The following is a 20,370-nucleotide window of genomic DNA, read 5'->3' as shown; positions in this document are numbered from 1 at the left end:
TCGACCATGGAGCCGTTTCAGCTTTATCTATAATTATTTGGTTCAGTTTTGTCGGTTCTGGATAATACGCCATGCCAAATTGTTGTCACAAAGAATTTACAGAAATTATATGAAGCCATGAAAACAAACGAATCTTCTACTTTCCAGTACAAATTCATCGACAATAAACGTACTGATATCACCACGATGAACATAAGAAAATGGTTGATGCAAAACCATGAGGAATGTGGTTGACTAGTTTTGGAAAGAAAAAGAGTAAGAGCCAGTGTTTGGATCTTTAACAGCCTTGAAGTTGTCTACACTCATCCCAAATTTTCCCAATATCGAGTTTCCCATCTCCTTCAACTTTGCTGTTCAAATCACAAACAAACAAAAAACACATATTTCATTATCCAGATTTGAGTAACTGGTTCACTATGCAATGATCTTGATCAGAAAACATCATAAGGTCTTTTTACCTATGGCTTCTTCTTTCATCTTTTCTTGCTTTTCAGCAGCCAATGGTTCCAAACGCCGAATCGATTTTCTAGCCTGACCATTTGAAGGATCCAGTTCTAATATCTTCTTCAAGTCTATACAATACAAAACAGAGTCAAACGCATTACTCTTTCCAAACAAACTCATTCTTTGCACCCGGAAACTAACAAATGGTTTCTCTAACTCTATTCAATTTTGAGAGTGTTTGAGAAGAGAATGAAAACCAGGACTCACCAGTGAGGGCGTCTTCAAAATGTTCAAGCTTCTCATGAGCTTCTGCACGACGAACCAAGGCTTTAGTGTAGCTCGGATTCAGCTCTATCGCTTTTGTGCTTTCCTTGATTGCTTCTGCATATTTGCCCTACAGTTCAGAGAGATCACATCAGAAATCTTAACGACTATTTATAGCAATAAAAAAAAAATACTAAAAAGATTCTGATACCAATTTGAGATAACATATAGCTCTGTTTGAATGGCAGATAGATCGAAGGTCCACAGATTCAGGAAACTCCTGAGCAAAGTGTAACGCAAGCTCATACTTTGACAATGCATCTTCGTAAAGACCATCTCCAAACAGTTTGTTTCCTTCCTTTTTAGCTTCATTTGCATCTTCCAACGCTTTCTCCTTCTTAAACAAAAGAACAAGTAGAAGCAGCTAACATCAAGCTTAAGCAGTTTCAAGTTACATATCCAAAGCTAACATCGAGCTTAAGCCATTTCAAGTTACAGATTCAAGCTATTACATCTTCGATCAATCACCTGATTTGATTTAACATCGGTAACGGCCTCGACCTGATCTTCCTTCTTCTCAGGGTTATCCGACGGCTGTGGCTCCTGATTCTCTACCGCGTCTTGTTTCCTATCACCTTCTTCCTCATCTTCTTCGTATTCGCTGACTCCACGTTCGCTGGCGGTTTCGAACCCGTCGGAGTCATCTCCGCCGACGATTTTCGCATCAGTTGTTTTGGGAGGCGACGAGGAAGAAGCCGATGGATTTGGTACTTCTGTGACGGAGATTTCATCATCGCTTTCGCTTTCGATCAACACCATTTTTCAACTCAATGACTTGGGATTGTCTCGGATTCGAGGTCTTAGCAAAAGATTCGACGATGGTGATTGATCGACGATCTAATTGGAGAAGAAGGTTCACGATGTTTCCTTTAAACGGTGTCGTCTTTGTCTTTGGTTGTTTTCAGTTGGGTTTAGATACTATTAGGCCCAGTACCGGCCCATAAATGTATTTTCTTAACTCATTCTTTTCTCCCATTTGAATAGTTTAAAGACTTTTTTTTTTTTTTTGATAACCGAGTATCCTGGCCCCACCGTGGTGGTCCAGACTAGAGAGCGAAGCGAGCATGGACCCGAAGGTCACCAGGTGGCTCACCGCGCAACGGTCTTCAATCTCGGATGCTGCAGCTCATATGTGAATTCCGCAGTGGTCAAGGCTCGAACCCAGGACGGACACTCTAGCTGGAGCTCCTATACCACTAAACCAAAGCAACTTGGTTAAAGACTTATTTTTCGAAAATAAATCTCCTATTAGTTTCCGATTGATTAGTGGAAAGCAATTTGAAAAGATAAAGTAGTGGAGATCTTTCAATTTACAAAATCAACAAGTCGAAAAAGAAGAAATGTCAAACGCATTATAGATGTCTTTGATTTGTTTGCGTGATCGTCATGTCTAACATCCCAGCTTGCAGAAAAAGAAGGAAAGTTTAGATAAAACCACTTTCATACAAAAAAGAGAGAGAAAAAGACATAAAAACTTATGGAAATTAAATAATATATATATGTATATATATTATTTTTTCTGAGAAATTTTCTAAGATAGCCATTTTTAGATTTTGTCACAAAAATAACAAGAAAATGACAAAAATAATTTTATTAAAGACTAAAGATGTATTTTTCTTATAATGCCTTTAAAGTTGACAATTTATTAGTTCCATCAACACAAGTTACATAATCATAAAATATATTGCAGATGACAACTGTGTCTATAAGGACACAAATATTTTGTCGCATCCATCACAAACAACCTTAATTAGGGGTAACAATAAATGAGACCATGACATCTTTCTTATTACTTGAGTTGCAGATGTGTTTTCACTATTTTGTAACCTCCAATGATTTATATAACAATTTTTTACATTATTTAATTAGTTTGTTGCTAGCTGAACTTATTGTATATACGAATTGTATTTTACAACCAATGACAGATATGACAATAATTTCTTTTAGTCAACAGATATGACAATAAATATTCAATTTTATATAGCATATTTTTCGATTTAAGGGTACAAGAAAATATTATTTATACTGAATTGAGATTACAAGCAAAAGACAAAAGAGAGTAAAGACAAAAGAAAATATTATTTATACTGAATTGAGATTACAAGCAAAAGACAAAAGAGAGAAAATAAACTATGCTTATGATAACATATTATGTATCGTTTGGTTCTCTTGAGTTTATATATATAACATGTAATTAACAAGCAGAGCCAGCTTCCACCAGCTTGTTGAGTTTATTGTTTCTCAATCTCTCTTCATAAACTTCACTTCCTTGCATCTCTTTCTCATACCTGAACCATTTATTATATTAATACTAAGTAGAAATTAGAGAGACAAATTACAATTTCGAAGTCCTAGCATATTATATCTTGCATTCAGGGTCCTCTACTAGTTCGAGTAACTAGTGCATTTACATAAGATTTATAAAGATCAATTTTTTTTTGTAACACTACGTACTAATGATTAAATAGTTTTGTTTTCTAGAAGACTATGTACCTTGGTGGCATAGGAATCAAAGGAGATAGAATCTCCACAAGTTTGAGAGCTTCTTCTTCGGTATTTACAATTTGGTTGAAGCAAAAGTATCTACCACAAGCCGAAGTATCCTCGAAAACTCGAATGTGAACATCTGCTACAAACTCTACGTCTACGTAGGCTAACACACCGTTCTCATACATCTGCGCAGCTCCTGAAATTGTATTTCCACCACAAGAGTATCAATACATCTAATTATATATGTTTTTCTATACTGATTGAATGTGTGTGTATAAAATACCTTTCAGGAAAGACATGGTGGGTCTAGGGTTGTGTTGAGTCACTGAGGGTCCAACAATGAGCCCTGGGTTAACTGAGACCATGTTAACCATACGGTCCATGGCTAGTGCCCAAGCCGCCTTCTCAGATTGTGTCTTGGCCAGAGCATGCCATAGCTGAATAGAAACACAAGTTTTGAGGGAACTTCATTTTGTATTTGTGATCCAAAGTAATTTGAATGCTAATTAAGTAATATTTTAAAATGATGATCTAGGTTTAGAAGTTTGATTTCATTAATACTATATCATAAGGCAGTCTTACATTGAATTGAATCTTGACCAGATTTACTCTAGAATCACATGACGAATCACAACATTTCATGAAGACCCAACTTTGAATTTGTTAAGCAAAATACTCAAACTCTCATATATTAGCCAACCACTTATATATTAAAAACGTTTAAAGATGAGACTAATATGATTTGGGACCCAAAATAAATAATTGAATGGACATTTCAGATTGATTGGTGATTCAAGGACAAAACTATCATATTATATATTGTGGGTCCAATATGTTTCAGTCTAAATCCCTTGAACTTTTCAAAATATTGAAAAATATTAATTAAATGAGTTAAAATGAAAAAAACGTTGACAAAACAAAAAGAACTAAAATGAAAAGTATATTTAAATAATTAAATATATTAAAAATACCTTCTTTCTGAGACAAAAGTCTAGATCACTCCAAGACTTCTCATCAACATCTTTTTGAGTTCCAATGTTATCTGTCCAAATTGCAGCAGTTAGTGAAGAAGAGAAGACAATCTTGTCTATACTCTCTGTTCTTGCACATGCTTCCACCACATTAATCGCTCCTCTCACCTCCAAATCAACTTCCATCTCCTGAATAGTCACAACATTTAGTAACCAGAAACAATACAGATAAGATTTTTTTAAAAATGCTCGAGTGATAACAAAACTCACATCGTACCCTTCAGGATTGTCCAAGCAGCAGAACACAGCGTTACAGTTGTTGAGAGAAACAAGGATGCTCTGGTAATCCAACACATCCACATCGTAAACAACTAATCTCTCCTCTGTGGCTTGCATGTTCCTGATTTTCTCCTCGAGTATACTCTCCCCTATGACCAAAGTCCTCATTAAATTAAACCATGAATAGACAATAGAAGAAGAAACAGAGCTCTTTGTCACGAGATTCTCATATCAAATCAAAAATCTCAACTTTGATTTTACTCTTAAGAGAATTGATTATAGAAATTGAAGAACTCAGAATATTTTACCATTTTTACGGATGGCTGCACGAACAGAGTAGCCTCTGGTGAGCAATTTCTTGAGAATCCAGAAACCCACATAAGTGGAAGCATCAAGAACACAGCAACAAGAAGTGGGTTTCTCTTGATTCATCACTCTGTTCTGATTTATTGTTTTTCTTAAAGCGAGAAAGAGATGATTGAATCTGTCTTTATAGATGAGGAGAGACGTGTGGGAAAGAGAGGTAGGAGAATGGAAGTAGTACATATGAGAAAGGTGGGTGTACTATTATTACATGTTTACACGCTCCCCCAGCTACCACCTTCACTTTTTTTTACCAAGGATTTTTTTTTTATCAATTTTTTACAAGGACAATTTGCTAAATCGTAATAGACCAAAAATAAAGAATATACTCATTATACAGTAACATCCAGTGGATGCGATAATTTGAGCACAAACTTAACATTCTTTCTTTTGTATCATCTGCACGTGAGAATGAGAAGAGAAGCTAAAACACATGTATTACTTTATTAAATAAATATTATAGATAATCTGAAGAGGAGAATTTTAACTTTCTATACTATGACCCGATGTTCAAAAAAAAAAAAAAAAAAAACTATGACCATAAAATATATTAGTATATTCAATAATTACAACAACTGTTACAAAAGTTTTCGTCTATTTTCACCTGAGATGTTAAAACCAATATCTTAGTTTCTCATCAAAATGCATTATCATAATCCTGAAAAAACCATAAAACTATACTTTCATCAAAACCGTAAACTGTATTCTAGACCACCAAGCCGTTTTCATCCAATAGAACTACAAAACTATATTTTTCAAAACTGTAAAAATATTGTTTTTCCATAAAAACTGTAAAACCGTATTTTTTTTTTGTGTGTTTCCAACTTGTAAGAAACCAAACAGCAGGAAGTAAAACGATCTAAAACAAATTGATTGAAATGTTGACATTAAGTAATTCTCAGTAAACACATATCATGAAACAACTGCTAGACATGGAATGCTTTAAGAAACGTTCTTGAATTCAAACAACGTGGTTAGACTAGCCTTTTTTGTGCACAAGATTAGACTAGCCTACTTCTGCAGCTATGTATTAGAATCCTAGAGACGAATATCCGTTGAATTTCAGATTTTAAACATGCATAAAATCGAGTTTAATAGGTTCTCGAATTCAAACAACATTACTACACTAGCCTACTTCTGCAGCGCTAAAACCTATGTATTAGAATCCTAGAGACTAATATCCATTGAATTTCAGTTTTTAAACATGCATAAAGATCGAGTTTAATAGGTTTGAGAAATTCCCTAACATCAATTTCCATTGGTTAAGAATATCTTGCTCATTATATTTTCATTCATGCATTTAATTGAACACTTTTAGTGAGCTAAGGGCATCTCCAACCCTACTCCATTTTCTACTCCAAACATTATTTTGGAGTAAAATCTTCTCCAACCCCACTCTATTTTTAACTCCAAAATGGAGTAATAGCTAGGGTTACTCGATTTATAAAGTAATCTTAATCATTACTCCATTTTGGTGTTGAATTTTTTTTATTTGTGAATTGGTCCTTTAAATCTTTAATGTTTTTATTTCTTACTTAAATAATATTTTAAAATGATACAATAACATAAATAAACAAGATATTCCATTATTTAATAATTTTACATAAAATATATACTATAATAAAAATAATAATAATATAAAATAAAGATAACATAAAAGGATCTATAGTTGCGTTTCGCTATTGTGAAAGGACATATTCAGTTTTGAAAAAAAATGTGTTACATGACATCAAGACTACATGTATAATTTTACATAACATGGTAATTAAGGATGAGCGTGAATTTGATGCACCAACTGAACTTGGAAGAGAAGCTACACCTCCATATATCAAAATTACATAAGATGAAAATGTCTGATTTCAAAATTTTCTTGTTAGATTTAAGAATATTAAAGATAAAGAAGCTTATGTTTCATTACGAAATGTATTAGTTGATCATTGTGAGAATAATATTCTAATGCCACTATTAAACCAACTTATATATTGTCTTTTATTTTATTTTATGATTTCTTGTACTTTTTAATAATAACTGTTTAATTTAAATAATTTTTTAAGGAATTTTTGTAAACATAAAATAGTTGGGGTTAATTAGTATTTTTTTATAAATATAAAATATTATTAACAATTATTATTAAAATATATTATTTTTGGAGTAGAAAATGGAGTAATATATTGGAGTAAAGCCTTACTCCATTTTGATGTTGCAACATTTTGGAGTAAAATATGGAATAATACATTGGAGATGTTCTAATTAGCATAAAATTAGAAACTAGGTCATGAATCTAAATTCTGCATTAAGAGCAACCTAGATGAAGAACCGAGTGACTAATTCCCTAATTTTACAAATCAGTTTCAACAATCCATGAATTTCTTCAAACAAACCTAAGACTGACAATATGACTTGATTAGATGTGGAAATCAGTCAGTAAAACCATGATAACAATGAAAATCAATAGGAGTCCAGAAATCTTCTCTAAAAAGAGTATGAAATCATCTTCTTAATGGAACAAATCTCCAGAGTAATCTCCAATCAAAAATAAAAAGTAACGTAGCCTTAAAAATGGCTGAAATAGCAGGTCTAATTTTTGTGATGGTTAAAATCTGGATTAAACCAGACCAAATATAAGAAAAATAGAAATTTTTTTTTTCCGTGTTGAACAACATAATAGTTTTTAGTAAAATGCACATAACTTTTAATCTAACCGATGGATAGACCTCAAACCAGTGACATTAGAAAGCTAATCTAGTTTTATCTTGTAGTAAGTTCCCAATACATTGATAAACTTCGGATAAATTTGCGTAGTTCTGCATCTTTATTTACTTTTTTTTACACTCAGTTTGACACCTTTTACTCCAAATCAACCCAATACTTGAAAAGACTTGATAAATGATTAAATGACTCGAAACACATATTATAATTCGATAAACGACTCAAAACAAAATTTAAAAACCGACAATAGACCATTTATCAAAAATAATATTTTCCATTAAAAGTATAAAATTAAATTTTCTATCAAAATCATAAAATTTTGTTTTCTTGTAAGAAATGCAAACATAGCTTTTTCTATTTTTTTACAAAAACCAAAACACTATGTGTTTTCACTAACCCCCCCCCCCCCCCCCCCCCCCCCCCAAATCAGAAATTTACACATTACCATAAACCATGTTTTCCTTCAAAATAAAATTATTTTGTCAAAACTGAGAGAATCCATTTACCTATAATAATGTGAAATCACAATTTTCAAAGAAAAAAGTAAAATTAATTTTGATGAAGATTCGTCTGTAAATAGTTTAAGTTATTATTTGTACTGATATAATGATAGCTTTTGTTTGAAATAATTTTTAGTCATTTGAAATATTTGCAACCAGATATTTTTATAAACTCACAAATGAACAATGTTTCATCCAAATGTAGTATATAAATGCAAAAAACCTAATTTTAAGAAATACAATATCTAAATGTTTTTTTATCTAGAAATTACATCCAAATGCTAAATCTGGATATATAAACGGAAAAGCCAGTAAGAAGTCTCTAATTTATATTGATTCATTTTTATCCCCAAATCTTATTGACAGGATTAGATTAATCCAATCATTTACTAGCTTGGTAGATCATTTTAAAGAGATTAAATCAAGTTTGAAATCTAGGTTAACATATATAGCACCATCCTAGTATAAATGTAAAACTTCCAAATTTATTTCTCTACCAATTTTAAGAATTTAAATGTTGAATTATTGCCTAAATAGATTTGGAGCAACATCCCTGCCAAATTTAATGAAAAATGATAAATTTGTTATGAAATGTTAAGTCCATGGAAATTTCTTCGCAAATCTGCGAAGAAACTATATATCGTCACAACTCTTTTGTGATTTTGAGATTTAAAAAAAAACAGCATATTTTTTAGGAAAAATGCTGTGCATGTAAGTTTCGTCATATGAAGAAAAAGTTGATAAAAATAACAAAGACAATGATTTATATAGTGGACTCCTAAGAAAATAAAAGTTAAAAAAGAAAACTATAATACAAAAAAGCTTATATAATTTCTCCAGGACCATCTAATAGTATGAGCAAGTAGAGTGGTTGAAAAGGATCTGAACATAAAAATATAAAAAATATAACTTTTTTTGAAAATAAATATATAAATTATGGTTTAATACTTTAAAATTTTAGTTATAATATTAAAATTAGAGCTTATAAAACTAAAATATACATCAAATATATATAAATAAAGTTATAAACTTTTAAAACTACTCTATTATATCGTTAAATATACTGTTAAAAACATTTTGGACATGGTTCATAAATAATTTGAGACGCTAGAATGATTTTTAAAACTTTTTTTTCTTGAACTTTGGATTTTCAAAACTTAAACGAACAAGAACTCACAAGACTCCAGTTACAAAAAAAAAAAGAACTCACAAGACTCTCCCAAAATGACAAAGATGATAAAAACCAACAACTCAGAAGACTCACGGACGCAAGAATCTTCAAGAAGACAAAATACTTTCAAGAATACAAAGATTCATGATCAAGAAGAGCAATGAGAAATGATTGTCAATTAAGCAAGATGAAGACAAGACTAACAACAAAATTTTCTTCCAAGTGAAGTGAATGATCAATTATGCAAAAACTACTCGACACATGCAACATCCACATTCAAGACATGCATCCCTCATTCAGGATTACTCAAGACACGTCGAAAGTTCTCATGCAAGACTAAAAGAGTCAACAACTATAGAAAGTTAGCAGAGGGTAATAATGTTCTCTTTAGTTCATTTTCTTCTGGTATATTCAAGTAAATATTAATAACTCATTTTTCATCATTCAATTGTTTCAGTGTCTTAATTTACATTTTTTATTGTTGATTTAATATATGGACAATTAATAATTATTACTTAACGTTGGATTTAATAAATAAATCCTTCATTTTATAGGAAATATCATCTATATATATATATATATATATATATATTTGGTGAATCTTTCGAATACTTTTGTATCACTTTTAACAGATTACAAGTCTAGTGAGTCAGTCACTGAGTACCATTACGAATACCAAAATGAAGATTCAAATAACTTGATTGTACACTAAAAATTGGCTCTAATATATCACTGAAAAATACCATGCAATATCAGTACATTGGAAGGATAGGTAGGTTCGAATGTGGTAGAAAGTTAGGCAAATAAAGAGTTATTCTTGGGTTCACCCCCTAGGGTGAACCTTTAGGTTCACCAACCAATAGAAAATTGTTATTTTAAATATAGTATCTTTTAATTAAGGAAACCAAATAACTTGATAAATTGTATTATTTTTTCAAAATAAAATTTAAAAATAAATAAAAATAATATATAAAAACGAATTTAAAAAAAATAATAATGTTGTCAACAAAACACTAAACCCTAAACTCTAATACTAAACCCTAAACTCTAATACTAAACCCTAAACTCAAATCCTAAACCCTAAACCCTTGGAAAAACACTAAACATGTTGTCAACAAAACACTAAATCCTAAACTCTAATCCTAAACCCTAAACCCTTGGAAAAACCCTAAACCCTTAGGTAAATCCTAAACCCTTAGGTAAACCCTAAACCCTTGGAAAAACACTAAACATTTGGATAAATTCTAAATTATAAATCTTAAACACTAAACTCTAAATCTTAAAAACAAATATTTTTTTTAAATAATATTTTTTTAGAACTATTGTTATTTTTTATTTATTTAATTTTTTATTTTTTATTTTAAAAGCATAATATAATTTGGCAAGTTATTTTGTTTCCTTAATTAAAAGATACTAGATCTAAAATGATAACTTTCTATTGGTTGGTGAATCTAAAAGTTCACCCTAGGGGGTGAACCCAAGAAAAAGTCGCAAATAAATGCACAAAGCATAGTCCCACATATCAGTTGGTTTCTTTTTTTTTTTTTTTTTTTCGTCTTCAGTTGGTTTCTAAAAAGTAAAAACACAAATAAGACATTTAGAATGAAAACTGTAAAAAGGAATATTTTTTTGTCAGCCATTTTATTTTATACTCTTAATTAATACTTTATTCTTCTTTCTCAAAAAGGAATAATGATATTATTATTTTTAACTGGATATTAAAATTATGTTTGATTAATATTATATAATTTTTACACGTACTTCAAAATATTTAATACTATTGATATCATTTATTTTAATTTTCACTTTGAGTATGATCATTTTATTAAAAATTATAAGAGCAAATTCACGTCAATATTTTATTCAAAAGCAGAGTTAGAGTATCTCTAACCCCACCGTAAAAAAACTGTAAAATAGAGTGGAAAATGCAATTATGAACAAACAAAAAAAGCATTATTCTATATATGGAGTAATGTTTTTTTTTGTTCATGACTGTATTTTCTATTTTATTTTCCAGTTTTTTTTTGCAATGGAGTTGGAGATGTTTTTTGTAGTTATTTGCAATATTCGAAGAAAGTATATAAGACTATTCTTTATTATAAAGTCTTCGAATGTTTTAATCCACCCCGCACTACACCGCGGTTAACTTAACAGTAACCAAAATCTTTACATATAGCATATATTTATACTTTTTATAATTGTTAAAATCGCACTGAAATTGTACCGCTTGTCCCGCATTGCAGTTGTACCGCTTGTCTCGCACCGCTTAATCCGTTATTACCATTAAACCAAAAATTAGGAATTGTTAATACTAAGGGAGAAGCCAGTTAAAAAAAAATACTAGGGAGTAAGGGGAATACGATAAAAAGCAGATAATATCTAAAGTACACAAACAAAAAGGAAGAAGAAGCAATAAAGCAAAAAAGGTAAAGGTAGGAGTAGAAGTTGACACCCAACATTGACGACAAGATTGTTATAGTTGCCACAAGCCAAGTAGGTAGCGATTGTGGTGGGAAGATGATTTACGATGACATTCTAGATTCGATTTAGTGAGTCACAGACAGTGGTCGAAGAAGTTGAGTGTTTCTCCAATGGTATTTTTTCATTTTCTCTCTCAATTATTAATATGTTTATTTCTGATTTTTTTTTTATTTCTAATAACATCCTTTATTTTATAAGAGCTTAGGTTATACTCACTTGTCTTAAATTTTTTTATTTTAACTTTATTAAAATAAATATTTATTTTACATAACCACATAAAAAATAAATAGTAGAGTTCTATTTAAACAGTACTAATTTTTGTCAAAAATGGTTCTTGTTTGTGTTTTTTTTAATAGTTATGTATTCTTAATGTTATTGTTTGTTTTTTTATTATATGTTTATTATATATATAGCATTATTGAATTATAAGTTATAAATTAATTTTTTAAATAACTTGTTATTTATAATTAGGTTTTAAATTTTAATCATTATAAGTTTTGTCAAAACTTTAGGGATAATTATGCAAATAAAAAAAGTTCCACATTAATGAGTTTTGTGATTAGTGTTCCCTCAAAAACAATGTAACACTATTCATATTTTCATTTCCTCTTCAAAATGATGTATTATTGGAGATTTTTTTTTCTTTGTTTGTTTTCTCTCAGTTTGATGTATACCATTGGAATTTGGAAATGCCATTATATAGGAGAGATATTAATTTCTGATATAAGAGTTGCAAAGATCAAAATCATATACTTGAAGATTTGTTTCCGGTATAAAATATCGAGTGATTAAAGTATACATGTGAACAGTTTAGATCACCTCTTATATCTCACATAGGAATTCGATCCTAGACAAACATAGACCGGTGACACTGGAGGAACTGTCAATAAACGATGAACATGTTCTCAAATGTTTATAATCATGTATTGATTAATTACGGAATTTAATAATTCCACAAAGCTATTTTTACAACTTCGTATAGTAGAGTAAAACCATTGCATGAACCCATCAGCTTATTACAATACAATAACAGCTGGGCCATTTCTTGGTTGGTAAAAACATAGTTATATTATGAAATTAATTATATAATCTCCGCAACAATCTCTAAGCAGAGCATTTGTTCAAGACAACAGATTCAATAGGAATCTTATCAACCGGAAAAGCACAGTCGACGGGAGCATTCTCCGGCAACAAGCTACACGGTTTTGGCGTCACCTTGCTCGAAACTCCGGAGATGGCCGTACAATTCCACAGCAACTTCTTGGGCTCAGCAGCCAAAACAATGTTTATATTCGACATACATATCTTGGTGAAAGGATCGTTGGTGAACCCATCGAGCCTAGCGGGCTGCGTAACGTTATCGGCGGTCATGTCACGGTAATTAATATTCGTAATCTCGGGCATAGCCTTGGGGTCAAAACCCGAAGCAGGGTGTTGGTTATAAGCACCACTCATCCAGAAAACGTATTTCATTGTCTTCATTGTGAACCTTCGAGCAAAGATATCTTTAACGTAACCTCCACGACCAACAGCTGTTTTAATTCGGATAGCGGATTGTGTCTGAAGCAACGTTATGTCTTCCATCCTAACGTCTTTGATTCCACCGGACATTTCACTTCCGAGTGCTATTCCAGCACTGTCGGGAGATATGCATGTGAGCCTTCGGATAGAGAGTTGCTGAGTTGGCATTCCGACTTTGATACCGAACTGATCCCAACCGCTCTTGACGGCGATACAGTCGTCTCCGGAGACTACGAAACAGTCTTCGATCAATGTGTTGGTGCATGAATCTGATAAGAGAGTACAATCAAAAATAAAATAAAGAGTATGCTTTTTTTAACTAAATAAAGAGTATGAAAACAAATAAAAACTATACTAAAATATTATTATATAGAAACGCAAACAATTATAACTATTGATAAAAACTTTGATATTGCCATGCGACGTGGGATATGGACATACCAGGGTTGATTCCATCGGTGTTAGGAGAATCGATAGGAGCGAGAATGGTAACGCCTTTAACGATGACGTTAGTGCAATACACTGGATGAATATTCCATGCAGGCGAATCGACGATTGTGATGTTCGAGATCTGAACGTCTTTAGAGAACACGAGTTCGAGTGTGTAAGGTCTCGTGATATTCTTAAATCCACCACTTCGATACTTCACCCACCAGTATTTTCCTTGTCCGTTGATTGTTCCGTTGTTACCTTACCAAACAAATATTAAACAACACACGTTATTTAAGATGTTAAACAATGATTCTTTGGGACATTTTTTTTAATTATCCTTACCGGTGATAACAACATCAGTTAGGTTTGTGCCAGAGATTAAACTAGCGAATGTTGGCCCAGCTGCATCTCTTCCTTGTCCATAGGATGGCAATGGTGCAACCACTGGATATTCAGATTCATCCTAAGGAAAAAAAACTTATAAATGAATAATTTCTGACATAATTTTTATCAAAATTATAATGATATTTTCTAGAATGGAAATCATAGTCATATACCTGAGAAGCAAGAATAGTTGCATCTTTCTGAATGAACAAAGTAAAATGGCTGGTCAGGTTGAAACTTCCGGTGAGCCATTTTCCTGGTGGAACAATGAGCTGCACTCCACCGTCGGCCGCCTTAGGAGCAAGCTTGGTAATGGCTTCCTTAAACGCTTTTGTGTTTGATGTTTTTCCATCACCCACGGCTCCAAATTCGGTTATGATTGCGCTATGTTTTCGACAATTAATCGCGTCATATTGAATATTATTTGCCTTCACCTTGTTGGCTAAATCTGGAGATGATTCCATCATCTGAAAACTGCATATTGCTAAAACTACTACTATGACAAAACTTGTCCGAGTCATCTGTTTGGAAAAGAAAATTACGTCAGATTCTCTCTCGAATTTGATCTCGCTACAAAACAAGTTTAGAAGCATGACGTTGTTTAACATAGCATTGAATAAATCAAGAGAATAGATCAATCACCTTTAAAGCTGAAGGTTTTAGAGAGAACTCCATTTTATTTGACTATTGTTTTATTTATTTATTTTAGATATTTTCTGATTTGTCGTAGAACAAAGTAATTTATAGAAGATAAAAAATAGTAAATAGAGAATGAAACAAAAATTATAAAATATCTACTTCCATGCTTGACCTTGATTTAATCTCCCAAAATAGGCATAGCTAAAAAAAGGAGCCTAGTATCATATACCAATCCTTTTCTTGTTTTCTTAAAGATCAACATATCCCGTTTTAGAAGAAGATGTTCTAATCTTCTTTATGTATTTGAACAATTAATTTAAAAGATTTTTTCACATTTTTAAGAGAAACTATACTTTTAGTTAATAATTTTAGTTGATACTTTCAGTTTTTAATTAATTTTATTTAATTTGTTTCTTAATAAATTTATATCGTTTATATTTTATATTTGATCTAATTTAATTAGTTTTAAAGTGGGATGCACTAATTAAATTCTAAAACATCAATTTTACAAAAACAATATCTTAAACTCGAATATATTCGAATACAATAGGGTGTATTTGAAATTGTTGATCCTAAATTAAGTTTGACTAGACTAATTAAAAGCATGTGCATTGGTTGTTTTTTATGGGAATTTTCACAATGATAAAATATGAGAGATGGGTCTTTCATTTGAGAGACTCAAAAACATGTTTGAGACAGTGGCAGAGCTAGATATAGATTTTATGGGGGTCAAAATTAACTTATTAGAGGAAAAGAAACAAGCATGAGATTTGAACTCAAGTCATAGGGGTCAAGAAGAGAGATTTCAACCATCTCACCACAAGAATAACAACAATAATAAGCCTAAACTTAAAATTCAATAGATTTCATAGGGGTCAACTGACCCCCTCCAACCAATGTGGCTCCACTACTGGTTTGAGACACTTTGGTAACAAATGTCATTTTCACATTAATCTATAATAATAGATATTGAAACTTATTGTTAAGAAATTCGAGTAGTCTCTCACTATTGTGCTGATGTTCTAAGTATGCAAAAAAAATGTCACACTATAAAAAAAAAAGAAAAAAAAATCTCAAACTATAAAAATGTACGGTAGTATCATAGATTTTTTTTTTGTTAAACTAAATCAAGGAGATAGTTGACTACAAATCTACAATTAACTAGTATCTGAAGATACTCACTAAAATCATTATTCCGTACTAACAGTATTTCAGAATATCTCAACTGATATCTAAACAATATAATAGTGTAACTTAATCAAGTAATTTATTTTTAAATTAAAAATTAAGTTACTGATAAGAAATATTAGATTGGTAAAGTAATTGATATAGATTTTAACTTTGAAAAATAACGCTAAAATATGATTGGTAAAGTTTAATGATTTAGAAAAAAATAAAACTAAAGTAGGTAGATAAAACTCAACTAATCACCCCGTATGACTTTCACTTTAAAAGGCAGAATTATTTTTAACAAAATTTTAATTTTCTTATTTATTAATTTAAGATAATATATAGTAGATAAAAATTAAAATATGTTTGACTATTTTAAATTTTTGTAAATATAAAAATATAATATAGTATTATATTCAGCCAAGAATAAAAATCAAATATTTCGTATTGCTTCTATAATATTACCGGCAAATTTCTCTCCTCTCTCGACCGTTGAAAAGACTCAGAAGTGGTTTCATAGTAAGATCACAAACTCTTAGAACTATGTAATTCCTCCTTTATTGAGGATCAAGGGTAAGCATAAGATCTGATAGTAAAAATTGAAAACAGTATTGCTACCATAAGACCATTAAGCTCCTCTCTACTTTGCATATGCTTGCATCACAAGTTTCCTAACCCCATTTTTTCTCTATACATTATCAGATATTATCAGGAAGAAAGTTGAACAAACTTGGCCAGCATTGACACATACAAACCAGTCGTTCAAAAGCCTTTCTCAAATACGACAGAATCTAACAAAAGATACAAGTAACATTCGCTTTTAAACATGTTTATGTGAAATAATAAATTTATTCTTTAGTAGTCTTGTTTGCTCAATCAAACTGAACAATTTGGTTGACTACTGTAGCTGTTTCTCCTCCTCAAGAATTTGGGAGCAGCTGAGGGTTCATAAAGGAAGGGAGGTGGAGTAAAGCTATTTGGATTGCGCTCAAGGTGTACCTCCCTTTGCTTTTATAGCTTGGCTGGCTGTTCGGGACAGATTTGCAACATGTTCTCGAATACCAAGTTGGGTTTAACATATGCTTGCCTATTCTGTGGAGAACCGATTGAAAGCAGAGGTCAGTTGTTCTTTGCTTGTCCCTACTATTATCATTTGGATGGCAAGCTGGTTTTGTTGTCATCAGACTCGGGCTACGAGGATTTCAATTTGTTTTCTATGATCTAAATTCATATGATTTTTCTATACATAATCTCATCATATTTTATTATCAATTTAACATTTCACCAAAAAAATCATCAGAAATAGAAAAAATCAAGAATAGATTCAGCATTTTCATAGCTTTCTTTATTTTCAAGTGTTAGCCACCTTTAAGTTATGCAAACGAGTGATCTAATATTCATTTGACACAAAAGAATCATAAGCAAAGGCAGGAGGAACAGGAATCTGAGATCTAATTAGCAACCTTCTTGCTGTGTCCTCTGCCACTTGGAAAACCTAAAAGTTTCTTTCTTAATCGATTCTTCATCGATCTGCATCTCGTCTTACAAGGATTGAAACCTATTCTCAGGTTTTGAAAAGGCTTGAAGCCACCTGAAAGAATCAGTTTGGTTTCGGTTAAGCTCCTTAATACCAAAGCTGGCAAGTAGAATCCATCAATAACAACTCAAAAATGAGGCTCTGGCTTTCCGTACCTTGACATGATGTGGCATGATCTTGATATCGTAAGGCACGTGAAGCCAAGCTTCGGGCTTGTAGAACATAAAGTTCTCAGGCTTGCTGGTGTAAACGTCTGCGTACTGGTGGATGTGATAAGAGAACGCTGATTCTTGACCAGTGTCTGTCACAAACGTAGCTCCGAACGATCTGTTGAACATTTGTTTCATTGCCTCTCGTGCTTTCTGTCTCTCCATGTTCAGCTCATCTAAGAGAGATTGGCATGTCCCACTTCTCTGATTGTTTGATACAGTCGCATGAAATTTACCGAGCAGTTCTTGGATAATATTGAATTTTGCCTGAATTTAAGCAGAAGAAATTGTCTTGTAAATAGGATAACCAATAGACATGTCCAACAACCAGAAAGCTATTCTTTGAAAGACAACAAAGAAGAAGAAGAGGAAGCTGTGGATATACCTGCTCAAACCGGTAGCTATCTTCATTTTGTATCTGTATCTCTCGCTGATCCAACAAGAGAGAGAGTTCAATGTTGAGATTATTTAGAGAATACAATAAGCTAAACGCTATTATCACGTATGGCCAACTAACCTCAAGCTCGTGAATTATGGCAACAGTTCGCCAACCAGCCTTTGAAGGCCCTCTCAAGTCACTAAATAAGTGATCTCCAAAATAAATAACCTACGAAGAAAACATGTTGTACGCATTCAGATGCTTACAATTGGAATAATATCACCTTGGTGTAGAGCCTACCTCGGGGCCACGCCACTTTGTGATTTGAAGGAACGATTTAAGGCAACCATGGTAGTATATTTTATCTGGGTGAAATGAATCCACTTTTGTAAACGCCAACGTATCCCTCCCCTCATCATAGCAACTACAAGGGCATTACATACAAGTTCTTATACCAACAAGAACATAGCATAAGTGTAGTTTCATAATATATCTTAGTTTTCTGTGAGGAAGAATTCAGGAGTGAATAACACAAACCGGAAAGGGTGCTCAGATGTGTAAAATTCTGGTTTATTTGCTTTAGCAATCACAACATCGAAAAGATCCCGCCATGAGTCTCTGAGGCCAAAAGATTCCTAATGAAAAACAAGCAGACACATATATAAAGATTATGATTCACTTTCAAGGAAAAAAAACATTTGAAAGGCTATTCAATAATGTGAATCACCTCCATCAGATAGCGCATTCCACCATCGACAAAATGGTAGGGAGAGTTGGTCATCAAAAAAAGCTTCTTCCCTTTATCTTTAAGGCTTCTCAGGAAACGTAGTAGCTGACCCTGAAAAGTAACTTGACGTTCAGAAAATATCAATCAGAGTAATTGTAATCTAACTGAAAAGTTTTGCACTAACGTTTTTAAGCAAGTATCTGGTAGGATCAGCAAGGATTCCTCTATGGACCAAACCACTTCTATGAACATGCTGAATAGCGCGATTTACATCATTGTAAATGTAAGAGGCATCAAACTCAAGCTTGGCGTCTACAAAGTACTGGACCATGTCTGCAATAAGACACGCCTGAAAAAAAGAACAAATTTTGGAATCATGCAAATCAGAGATGACCTTATCTTATTGATATTGGAAACTAACCTCGCTGAAACAGAAGAAGTCCATCAATCCCACCAAAACTCTCGCCTGCTCACGACCCATGTGTCGAGTTCCATACATATTCTCTAGCTCCTTCCTACTAAGCTGCACAAAGTAGAGGGATCAAATCCTTATCACCCCATTTCAAAAAAGGAAAAGAGCAATCAATACCTTACGACGACCAAAGTAACAACCATCTGGCTCGATGGAACCAAAGAAGTCCAGTTTCATGAGACACCCTTTCTGTTTATCGTAGTAGAGTCCTCGGATGGGGAAAGTAGGATCATACTTAAACTTCATACAACTCTCAGGGTATCTAAACTGCAAAGATTCAAGATTTCAATTACTCGAGTCTCTATAAGAAAAGGTTATATAAGATTACCTCATTGACCATGTGCTGCTTGGCAAGATCATAGATCAAACTCTGCAAGTCAGAGGAGTAATGCGCCAAAGTGTAGTCATAGTCGAATCCGTAGACTTGTATGTTATACAATCTGAGATTCTTGTTAACATAGATCCCTACCAAGTATGAAATAAACCAATATCAATCTTGAGAATCAACACAAACGTTGCTTTAAGTGAATGACAAACCTTGAGGATTCATCTTAGGCATGCTGCTTAGCGCTTCAGGGATGTTGATGAACCTCTGCTTCGCCAGCTCGAACTCGTGACGGATCTTGGAGATGTCGTCGTCGTCTGCTGACGAACATTCCGGAATCGCACCGGCGCATTTCTCAGCTAGATTCGCTAGCGTTGGCTCCGTTGAAGTGATGGTAGCGAGTCCTCGCAAACCAAACCCTGAGATTTCGAACGATCTTTAATTCACAGACGATCGAGAGATTTAGAAAAAGAACTCACCGTTTCGGATTTGATGATAGGAAGAGAATCTTCCTCTCTGCACCGACGACGACAACGAGACTCGATTGTCATCAATTGGTTAGTGAAAATAGAAATGATGAGTATTCGGAAGAGAGAGAGAGAGTTTTACAGTGAGCGATGCACCGAGAGGGAGTAGAAGACGGCGAGATGATGTCATAAGTCAGCTTTTGCATCGAAGGATGTGTCTCTCTTTCCTTTTTTTCCTCTCGTTATGGAGTGGTTTTGAGAAGAAGAAGATGATGACGTCATCATGATGTGGCAACGTAGATAATGGCGGTTAGGGTTTTAACTTTTTCCGATGAAAGTAGCATTGGGCTTTATGGGCTTTATTCTCTTCATTGTG

General features: G+C 32.7%; 4 protein-coding genes across 6 annotated transcripts; all 4 read right to left on the bottom strand.

The window, feature by feature from the left end:
• Positions 1–79: 79 nt before the first annotated feature.
• On the bottom strand, positions 80–1,615 carry LOC106446549 (tetratricopeptide repeat protein 1-like). Of its 2 annotated transcripts, none has more exons than XM_013888321.3 (5): positions 1,237–1,615; positions 920–1,105; positions 712–838; positions 459–572; positions 80–350 (listed from the first exon to the last, which is right to left on the bottom strand). In XM_013888321.3, exons 1-5 carry the CDS (start codon positions 1,525–1,527, stop codon positions 235–237), a joined length of 834 nt encoding a protein of 277 aa, XP_013743775.2. In that variant the 5' UTR covers positions 1,528–1,615; the 3' UTR covers positions 80–234. The 2 variants fall into 2 exon arrangements, with proteins under 2 accessions (XP_013743775.2, XP_013743776.2); XM_013888322.3 differs by having other exon boundaries at positions 920–1,102.
• Positions 1,616–2,831: 1,216 nt separating this feature from the next.
• Positions 2,832–5,149, bottom strand: LOC106446551 (cinnamoyl-CoA reductase-like SNL6). Its single transcript, XM_013888323.3, has 6 exons — positions 4,817–5,149; positions 4,500–4,657; positions 4,230–4,418; positions 3,542–3,695; positions 3,262–3,454; positions 2,832–3,056 (listed from the first exon to the last, which is right to left on the bottom strand). Exons 1-6 carry the CDS (start codon positions 5,052–5,054, stop codon positions 2,963–2,965), a joined length of 1,026 nt encoding a protein of 341 aa, XP_013743777.2. The 5' UTR covers positions 5,055–5,149; the 3' UTR covers positions 2,832–2,962.
• A 7,483-nt stretch (positions 5,150–12,632) lies between these two features.
• LOC106446613 (probable polygalacturonase) lies at positions 12,633–14,814 on the bottom strand. Its single transcript, XM_048777680.1, has 5 exons — positions 14,712–14,814; positions 14,243–14,590; positions 14,028–14,148; positions 13,695–13,943; positions 12,633–13,522 (listed from the first exon to the last, which is right to left on the bottom strand). Exons 1-5 carry the CDS (start codon positions 14,742–14,744, stop codon positions 12,837–12,839), a joined length of 1,437 nt encoding a protein of 478 aa, XP_048633637.1. The 5' UTR covers positions 14,745–14,814; the 3' UTR covers positions 12,633–12,836.
• A 2,367-nt stretch (positions 14,815–17,181) lies between these two features.
• On the bottom strand, positions 17,182–20,256 carry LOC106446552 (5'-nucleotidase domain-containing protein DDB_G0275467). 2 transcript variants are annotated; one of them, XM_013888324.3, is made up of 14 exons: positions 20,137–20,256; positions 20,007–20,043; positions 19,740–19,946; positions 19,531–19,667; positions 19,320–19,469; positions 19,152–19,253; positions 18,915–19,079; positions 18,731–18,841; positions 18,541–18,638; positions 18,304–18,427; positions 18,142–18,231; positions 18,010–18,054; positions 17,571–17,891; positions 17,182–17,469 (listed from the first exon to the last, which is right to left on the bottom strand). In XM_013888324.3, exons 1-14 carry the CDS (start codon positions 20,182–20,184, stop codon positions 17,443–17,445), a joined length of 1,662 nt encoding a protein of 553 aa, XP_013743778.3. In that variant the 5' UTR covers positions 20,185–20,256; the 3' UTR covers positions 17,182–17,442. The 2 variants fall into 2 exon arrangements, with proteins under 2 accessions (XP_013743778.3, XP_048633635.1); XM_048777678.1 differs by having other exon boundaries at positions 18,010–18,231.
• Positions 20,257–20,370: the final 114 nt, after the last annotated feature.

This window comes from Brassica napus, chromosome A4, assembly GCF_020379485.1.
Source record: "Brassica napus cultivar Da-Ae chromosome A4, Da-Ae, whole genome shotgun sequence".
Classification (NCBI taxonomy): domain Eukaryota; kingdom Viridiplantae; phylum Streptophyta; class Magnoliopsida; order Brassicales; family Brassicaceae; genus Brassica; species Brassica napus.
Note: the sequence above shows the minus strand (reverse complement) of the source record. Positions and strands in the feature narration are given on the sequence as shown.